The sequence below is a fragment of the Marmota flaviventris genome, chromosome 5 (genome assembly GCF_047511675.1).
Source record: "Marmota flaviventris isolate mMarFla1 chromosome 5, mMarFla1.hap1, whole genome shotgun sequence".
Classification (NCBI taxonomy): domain Eukaryota; kingdom Metazoa; phylum Chordata; class Mammalia; order Rodentia; family Sciuridae; genus Marmota; species Marmota flaviventris.
The window spans coordinates 75,656,976-75,667,002 of NC_092502.1; the positions used below are offsets into that span (position 1 = coordinate 75,656,976).

Genomic DNA, 10,027 nt, shown 5'->3' on the forward strand with positions numbered 1-10,027 from the left:
AAATACACATTTGGTATGATATATCAAGACTGAATTATAGGTCAGGATGTATATTCCAGGTATGCAATGATTGGGCAAACTGCTGAGATCTAGTTTATGTGGCTCTGTGCCCTTATGTGAAAAATCAAAAACTAAATTAACTGACCTGGAAGGACCCTTCCTACTCTAAAATTCTACAACAACGTTTTCATATGTAAGACTTCTCTGGGATGCTGATGACTCTTAAAAAGAATGACTATTTTACTGGATTCTAAAATGCAAGTTCAGGATTTTTTTTAATGGAGAAAATAATTCTGAGAATAATTCACAATCTTAGGCTTCCATTCTCTTGTGCTGCTCATAATGTTACTGCCAGGGCCTAGACTCATGAACTCCATATTCCTCCACACCTGTGGCACAAAGGAAAATGAAAGGACTCCTACAAAGGATGTCTTCAGCCCTGTCCTCCTAACCCTGAAAGGAAATAAAATATCACCAGCCCTGTGAACAACAACAAAAATGACAAGACTCCATGCTTTCAATCATGAAAAGCCACAAGGTATCAAAATATTGATGCATGCTGAGTTGTAAAATATTTTAAAATAATGAGATTCAACAGATAGGATTTGATAACTTCCATTTCCTATATCAATAAGAAAAAGGAAAAGAATTTGAGATAGGAGAAGCAAAAAGCTATACAAGGAAGTCATGGTCCAGATGTAAAGGAAACCCAAAATACAGCATGATTCTTAGCAGCTGGAATATAAAGGAACCCCCTTGCTCTGAGGCTTAGAATATTTCCTTATAAGACATGTTTAACAATGTAAGATTATCCCTCCTTGTCCATTAGGTCAAACTACCTGAAACACAGTAAGCAATATTTATATTATTATAGGTTGAAAATATTCATTGTTTTTAACTTTTCATTATTTAATTGACAAATAACAATTGCATATATTTATCACATACAATATGTTGCTTTGAAATGTGCACGTTGGAATAGCTAAATCAAATTAACATACATTACTTCTAATAATTATCATTTAGATAGTAAGAATCCTTAATATCTACTTTTAGCAATTTTCAAGAATATGATATATTGTTATTTTCAGAGTTACCATATTATATAATAAATCTCTTGAACTTATTTTTTCTACCCAACTGAAATCCTATATACTTTGTTTACTGGTTTTCAACTTTTGTAGCCAACTGATAGTCAGCCTATCTAAGACATTCAGTTTCAGAATGAAATGCAGATAATATAATGCTGGTGGGTATAAAAGAACTGATGGTTCAAGGAGGACAGAAAATGAGAGGGAATAAAAATCAGTGGAAGAATGTGGAGAACTGCCAACTTCCTCTTCTGATACAGTGAAGAGTCAAGATGTTACCCCTAAAGTTGATGAAACATGAAAATAAATGAAATTACATCATTGAAAGTTGTTAGGATATATCAAACAGAAGAATGTAAGAAGAATATAAAACTAACTTGCATAAAATTAGAATGAGGACGAATTCCTCATCTTTTATAAAGGGGAACAATAGTTTTAAAATGGAACAAAAACGTTTTTTGTTCCAATTTTTATTTACAAATATATATGGTTAGTTAGTTAGATTAGGAATCACTCTTAATGGTAAGAAGTGGGACTCAGAAAAAAATCAACTTGGATGGAGGAGAAGGAAAGAGAGACTCCTCAATTGTCCATGTATACCTTTCTAAACTATCTGAATTTTTACTTAGATATAGATCTGTTCTTTCATAAATGCCTAAGTGTTTAAAAGACAAAAATCATTGCCAAAGTCCCCAGCTCTTCACACTCCTGATTCAGGACAATATGGCTCACTAGCAAGAATACAGCATAAAGTCAGATTTGGGGTATGCTCCACTCTTCAAAAAAGCATTTAATTTTTCTGGGCCTGCTAAGAAAATCAGTGGGAAATTCATTTATTTGCAGGAAAATACACACAAATCTTTATTTGCACAAATACATACATTTAACAATAAAAAAAAAACTAAAAACTTAGCATTAACCTTAAACACCCCTCAATGAGATGAATTTTGGTTCAAACTAAGTATACTGCAATTTAAACATGGTACTATAATCTCTACAAATGCAAGAAGAAGATGATAATATTTAAAAAGAGTGAAGAAAATGGATAAAAATTAGCAGGAATTACTTACTCCTTAAGGAACAGAATAGCAGTCTAGTAATCCTGCTGACAATCTGGTGGTTCTCTACCTCCACACTAGGCAACACTCAGGATCTCAGAGAGAACTGCCAAGTCCTGTCCTATTTTTATGATTTACTAAGAAGATACCTACACCTGGGATCTACTTCTACAGTACTAACCCACACAGATTAGACTTGGAATGCAGGTCATCTGTGAATTACAGCAGATTCAAACCACTATAAAGTCATGGTTTTCAATCTTGAAGTCAATGAATTTTTCATAGCTCATGATCCAGAACACTCCTTCCCAAAGCAGTTCTATAGTGAGAAACCTTCCAGTGATAGAAGGGAAACAAATTTAATGCATTAAGCATGCCTGTCCTCTAGCACAGATGTTCCCCAAGGATATGGAAATCTAAGAAACATATATTACACAAGTTTTAAACCACACTCAAAAAACACAAATTTTTACCAGTGCTTACTTAATAACCAGTTTATGAGAATTTTCATTTTTTATTTAGTCTGTTTGCTTCAACAGCCCTAAACATATTATTTGCCTCCAATGTTAATGATTGATAGAGAAATATACTTTAAGCCATGAATTGGCAATCTTCTTCTGAAAAGGGCAAGACAGTAAATATTTTACTTTTTGTGAGCCAGAGAGTTTTTGTTCCAACTACTCAATTCTACCACTATAATGTGAAAGCACCAGAGAAAATCTGGAGAAGAATCACCATGAAGCATTATTTAACCATTTAAAAATTTCCAGCTCACACAAAAAAACAGGTAGTAGTCCAATTTGGCTTATGGTTAGCTGACTCAGGCAGATTTTAAGACCTTAGGGACAAAAGAGAAGATATTTACTAAGAACTTCATTCTTTTCCTGCACTCACCTCCATCCTCCTTTCTTAAAACTTGCTATTGAGAAGACAAAATGAACATAAGGAAAGCCTCTTCCCACTTTATTTCCCAGTTTCTTTTCCTGCTTTCCCTCATCTCATAAAGGCACATAAAATATGATAACCAGAATCATCAGAATTAAAACAAAGGATTACACTGAAAAAAGTAAACAGTCTGCCTGAGAAACTTTCGGAATCTCAAATTAATTATGCATATGATTTTATAACACTTTATAATTAATCAATACATTTTATCTTCCTATGATAAAAGGCAAGGTAATAAACCAAGACTACTGAGACCTCTAATTCCACCTGTACAAAGTAAAAGATGATCTCTTTACCAAGATCTGACCGTTATGTTTTTTCTCAGAATATATATGTCCAGGTGGTAAAGATTAGAAAAAAATTAAGTTTCATTATAATAAACTTACATTTTTTTCTTCAACTTGTATATGAACATAATCTAGCCTTATGTTTTCTGTAACATGTTACAATTTAGAATCTTAAATATGTAAGTGAATTTTAGGCCCAGAGAAAAATACAGTTCATACGTCAAAAAAATGCTAGTTATCCTTTTGAGTATTGAAATTATACCTTTGATCACTCTTTCCTAAAATGCAAAATGCTAACAAAGTGCACTGGGTATAAAGAAAAGGCCTTTGGCTTGACTGTAGCAAAAGTGATTTTCAATGGGAACAATTTCCCCACCACCCCCACAGTAGATATTAAGCAATATCTGGAGATATTGATTGCTACAATTGGGAAGAGAAAGAAAACAGTGCTGTTGCCATATATTGGAGTAGACAGCAGCGATGATGCTAGACATCCTACAAAGCACAGGACAGTCCCCAACACCAAAGAATCCTCATATCCAAAATGCCAATAGCAAAGAGGTTGTAAAACCCCAGGACAGAGGCAGAAAAAGGTAGAATATGTGCAGTTTTAAACTAAAGTGCTCCAAGAGCAATCTTTTCCTTAGAAAACAATATGTTAGATTTAGAAGTTTAACACTAAAATATTTATAAGATTCTTACTATGCATTTATCTGCATCTAGAATACAAATAGCATTATCTTAAATGCACTCTCACATAACACCAAGAGATTCAGAGTTTAATCAAATGATTTACTTCCTTCCTATCATAAGGCAAATTTAGCAATACTTACTAAAGCACAGGTGTGAGCTCCATTACAATACCATCAACCCTCTAAACCTGTTTGAACCTCAACCTGGTTTCTTAAAATTAGCAGCTTGTCTTAATAACTAAAACCGAAACCCATTTTAGCTCAAATGTTCTACTTCCTCTCCCGATCAAACTACTAACAGCAATTATAAGAATCAGCAAAATTCACTCTCCTTAGTTCTATGTGAACTCTTGATAAAAATCGCTGCTACCAGGAACCTGACTACCAATTCAGAACTGGCCAAAAATGCAATGAGGCCTTTATCATCCAGCAACCACAGATAACCAAAGCTGTTAGGTATCCTCCCACCTTCTTAAAAGTCTCTCTATGGACCTGGGAAACAACAAGGGAAAACTTAAAGCTACAGAGTAAAAACAGATAAGAGTAGAGCAGGTGATCAGCACCAGCCACTGAACTACTACTTCAAGAAATGTCTCAACACTTCTGTCTTTCAAAAAAGATACATGGTTTTATAGCTCTCATAAAAAGCAACAGTTGACTGAGATTAAAAACAACAACAAAAGTGGTCATTTTCAATGTTCTGTCCATAGTCCAAATATCCCGTAATGCTAATTAATGAGTAACAGAAAATACCCTTTCAATAAACAGTCATTACATCTTTGTGACTATAAAGTGTTTGTTCAAGCCCTGAACACAGTGTTGATCTGGGAACAATACATTCAAATCAATTAAAATAATAAAATGAAACCTCACACCAAAGGCAGTCACCAGCATCTAGCACAGTTGGTTCATAGAAGTTTAGGTCTCAGAGTCCCACAAGACTGTTGGACTCAAGAGGGAAACCGCAAAGGGATTTAAAGTTCTGAATTCCTAAATGTCACCTCTGTCAAAGTTCCACCACTTTCCAAAAGCTCTCAAGTCTTGTATCACCTAAAAGGAGACAAATGATCAGACACAAATCTAATCAACTCAGGGCAACAAGTGCTACCATTTATAAATACAGTGCACTGGAAAGAGGGGAGAAGATCATATTTTTCCTATATGTCATTCATAAGATTTACAGATTTGTAAAAACAACAAAGAAAAAAAACTGAGGATCAAGGTCCTAGTTATACTTATTGTCATAGGTCAACTTTTTTTTTTTAAGTTATTTATTTTTTTTAGTTTTTAGGTGGATACAATATCTTTATGTGGTGTTGGGGATCGAACCCAGCACCCCACGCATGCCAGGCGAGCGTGCTACCGCTTGAGCCACATCCCCAGCCATAGGTCAACTTTTATTAAGGTCTATTGTGTTGGACTCAAAAAATACTAGTGTTATATAGCCAGGAAGCACTTTTTAAAATGTGTATTATAATGCCATTATAGAAGTTAAAGGGAATAAAAGGCATAAATGTCCCTACCTTCTAAGGACTTATAATCAAATACTTATGGAAACTAGAGTGTTCCATACTTGATAAATATCATAAGGTCTGAACTTGATTTTCACATTTTCCACCAGAATCTCAGCTTCTATAGAGACTTACAAAAGCTAACATTAATCTCGATGGTCATATGATATTCCTGTTATTTAAAAATTGATTATTTGTGATACAAAAATTGATTGTTTTAATTCTCCAGATCCAAACATAAGACATTAATAAGACTTGTTATTACTCATGCTGAAGATAGTAAGCAACTTATGAAATCTTCCTGGGAGAATGATGAAGACTTTCAGGGAGACCTTAACAATGTTTCTCCTTTTTATCTATTCAAATTATTACAACTGACCATAAAGCATTTTCAGGGGATTACTGTTCTGGCCAGCCTCTGATCCAGAGTGGAATTTTTACTATTAATCTTGAAACACACACACAAGCTAAAAGAATAAGCCACCTGTTGCTGACAGCCTTCAAAGGAATTCTCCCTGGAAGCACAAGGGGAAAGCCCTCCAAAGAATTGGAGCAGGCAGTTCCCAAGATGAAAGTGGAGTACCCTGAGTGGGCCCATTCCTTCCCTAGAAGTCTGGTCAAGTGGTGGAAAACACAAAGTCAGGGAAGGAGAGAAAAAGAACAAAGGCCCAAAATACAGCAAAGAGATTTCTCTCAATTTTGGATGGTCTTTAAGTAAAAATACCTTGCTTACAAAATGGAATTTATACCTTACTGAAGATTCCATATCAACTGAAAGAAAACTAAATGGACAATACAGAGAAACTCATACTTTCTAGATACATTATTCTATGAGGCACCAAAAAATGACATACAATGGCTGACTACCTTGGTTCTACTAAAATTCAGGAATTCAGTATGCAAACTCATAAGAGAAATATACAGCAACCCACTTTCGCTGTGTTTGGTGTTATTATCAATTAAGAGCAACATACAGAGGTCATGAAAAAATAAAAGAATCAATTCACATGCTGTATGCTATGCTGCATAATGATTTTCACTACTCTGTTTAGTTGTGAAATAAGCAGGGAGATTCTGGGAAGATAGAAATCTCAAGCACTAAATGTTTCAGGAAAAGAACCACATTCATTATGGCTTTACAATAAAAGTTCCTTTAGAAAAGAAAAAAAAAAAGGCGTAAGCTAAGGTTCCACAGAGCAACATGTTGCTCCACTAGGTCTTTCCACAAGCAAGCAGAGGCCTAAACTATAGGCAAAGGATTCTCAAATGTCAGGACAGCAGAGTGGCCAAGAGGCTACACTCCAAAAGCTGCCTGTTCAAATCCTAGCTTTTAGCTGTGTGACCCTGGGCAAGATAATCTCTTCTGTGCCTTCTTTTCCACACCTACTAGGTGGTGGTTGTACCAATCAAGTTTATTATGGAATACACCCAAGCTAATGTCAGACAGGAAAAAGTGAAGCTCATAAAGTCTACCTACTTGGGGATTCAGTGGCCCGCCAACACTCAACCAACAAAGAGTACCTTCCTCCTACAGTGAAAATTCAACAGTAAAAACTTGAGAAAGACAACCTTAACTACAAAAACCACCTTCCAAACCCTCCCCCTCTTACCCACAAAGCACTACACACACACTATGCCCTTCTGTTCTAGCAGCCACTATCCCTTTCCACCAAATGCTTTAACTTTAAGCAGAACCTAAGCCCATTACTGAGCACTAGAGATAAATATTAAAATACTGGAATTAACTTTGCTTAAGATTTCCTAGTAAATGAATGAGTCAATCATTCTTTAGAAACAAAGTAAAACGTCAAAGTTGCCAGAGAACCCCAATGCAGATGTTTGCATAAATCGTTTTCAAGTGATCACCAAGCCAAAAGTCAATGTACATTACTCAAGACAACACTTTAAGTAAATCAGTTTTTATGGTTTTTTTCCTGTAATGGAGAAAATTCTGAAAATAAGGGGAAAGTAGGAAAACAGTAAGTTTAACCCCAAAATTACACAACATATCAAACAAAGCTTAGAACTCCTTTTTCTCTCTGGCTTCAGAGGGTTTACTTTTTGTCACACTGTTTTCTTCAACCTTATCAACAAGCACTGGGTAAACTGTAAACTCGAAAGTTAAAATCAGCCCACAGTGTTTGTTAAATATTTTCTCTATCATTCAATCTAGGGGAAATGGAAGCTTGTAAAAATTCAAAACATCTGCCTACGGGATATTTAATGTGGCTCACTTGCAAAATATTTTGAGTGCTCTGAAAAGATGACAGAATCCATAAGAGAGTCTTTTCTCACCTTCACAATAATTCAAGTAAAGTTTGTATATTAATTTCAATGAAATCCAGGCCATTTGCCCTAGCATGTCAGAAGAAAGGGCAAGGATACTTTTGGTCATTTAAGCTGTCACACACACACACACACAAAAAAAAAAAAAAAAAAAAACTAAAACATCCACGCATTCGCGGCCTAGATTTCTCTGTGCCTAAGAAGTCAAGTAGTTTCTAGATTAGCCTGACAGCATGAGTTCTTCAGATTCATTCATTACAGGTCACACAATATTTACTTGTACTGAAATTTCCTAAGTGTACAGGTCATTGGAAAAGAGCTACAAACTTAACTTTCAATGTCGTAGGGTACCCTTCCAAATAGAATCGGTTGCGTCGTTTTACTTATTTTTGGTAACTACATAAAAGATTTGGGTCGCGTCGTTTTTCTAACTCATTTGCCAATCTGCCACCGGGAGCAGGACGGAGCGCCCCACAGCTTCCGGCTGTAGTATAACACACGCTTCCTCACTCGGCTCCCCAGGTCTGCTCAAAACCAACCCTATGTAACAGCTGAAGAATGACGACACTAAACTCTACCCTGAGATCCACATGAAGAGGGCTACAAAATGAAATAAACTTTTGTCCCTTAAGCGACCATAAAGGAAAAATGTTAAATAAAAAAATAAAAATAAAAAAAGGCCAAGTGTGGTTTGTTTGATCAATTTCCACGACTGGTGCGCTCAGGGGTCTGTGCTGGCGCGGGTAGCTTAACCCTGGGTGATCCCAGGGGCTATCACAGCGATGCTGCTGCAGAAGGGGTGCCTCTCGGTACACCGGTTGCCCCAACCGGCAGGTACCCAGGCCGGGGTACGAGGGCCAGAACATGCCCACTTCCCTCGAGCGCTATACTGCCACCGCACGCCGCCAGACACTTTGTTAACTCAGCGTGCCCGGGAGGAGGAGGTTCCCGGGTCGTGGTCACCGCGGTCCGAGCTTCAGAACCCTGGCTGAAGGAGGCTCGGCCTCACCCTGCCCTGGCGCTGAGCAGCCAGTAACCACAGGCCCTCAGCTTACCCACTTAGAGCCAAGCGTCGTGGCTGCCTGGTGCTTACCTGCGGATAGGAGCCCTCGCGGCGCGGGCTGCTAGGGTAGTCTAAGTGACCCCTGTCCAGCATCAGGTAGAGCGAGAAGATGACCACACAAAAGATTGCGCTGCCGAACACGGTGAACTGGCGGCTTAACTTCATTTTCCTCATAGACTCAGGACCCGGACACCGTCCTCACTCGGAGAAGGTGGAGGGCTGTGGACTCTAGAAAAGGCCGCCGGAGGCTCCCTGCTCCCAGGTTGCGCGCTCTCGGGTAACTGGTGTGGGTCCGGACAGCCCTCCGCACCTCGTCTCCGGCGCCACCAAGCGCCCTGGGCCTTCGCCCTGGCCCACTGCCCTCCCCGGGGCAGGCGTTCCCCTCGAGGCGGAACTCGCCTACAGTGGGGAAGGGGCTCCCACAAACTTAATCTCCAGCTCAGCGCCGACACCGGGCAGGGCGCGCCTAGCAGGCGGAGAGAGGTCGTTGTCCGGACTTCCTGCCACCACCGCCCCAACTGAGTCGGCAGGAAAAGTTTTCTCGACGAGGGCAGGCGTGTCCTCCTCACCCAGAAAACGCGCGGGTTCCGCGGCTCCGAGGCCGGCCGCGCACAGCCAGGTCCGAAGAGACCAGAGAAAAGGAACTAGATCGGGAGGAGCCGAGCCACACAACTTAGCTCCGGGACGACCGGACCCGCCCCCGCGGCACCGCCCCCGCCTCCCCCGACCGAGCCCCTTCCTACTGCTGCCTCTGCCGCCTCTGCCACCGCTGCCGGGGCCGGACCGGGGTGCACCCTGGATGCCGGGGCTTATGGATCGGACAGGAGTTTCCTCAGGGTGCGCGTCGGCTCACCGGCCTCTCCCGCCCCGCGCCCCTACCTCCCCGCTCCGGGACCCGGGCTGCACTGGGAGGGTGCAGGGGACGGGCGGCGGCGGCGCGGGGAGGAGGAAAAGGAGAGCAAGCAGGAGAGGACCGTCCCCGGAGAGAAGCCCGCTCCAGCTGCAGCCGTGAAACACCCCTTCCTTCCCGCCCCCAAACGCGGAGATGGCGGCGGCAGCAGCGTGAGGAAGCACCGGTTTTCCAGTGCCACTGG

General features: G+C 39.9%; 1 protein-coding gene across 1 annotated transcript in view; it reads right to left on the bottom strand.

The window, feature by feature from the left end:
* Man2a1 (mannosidase alpha class 2A member 1) overlaps nucleotides 1-9,599 on the bottom strand; it is a 163,234-nt gene extending 153,635 nt beyond the window's left edge. Inside the window, exon 1 of the mRNA XM_027927552.2 lies at nucleotides 8,964-9,599. Coding sequence (XP_027783353.2) covers nucleotides 8,964-9,107 — 144 coding nt within the window. The 5' untranslated portion in view covers nucleotides 9,108-9,599. The remainder of the gene's footprint in view (nucleotides 1-8,963) is intronic.
* Nucleotides 9,600-10,027: the final 428 nt, after the last annotated feature.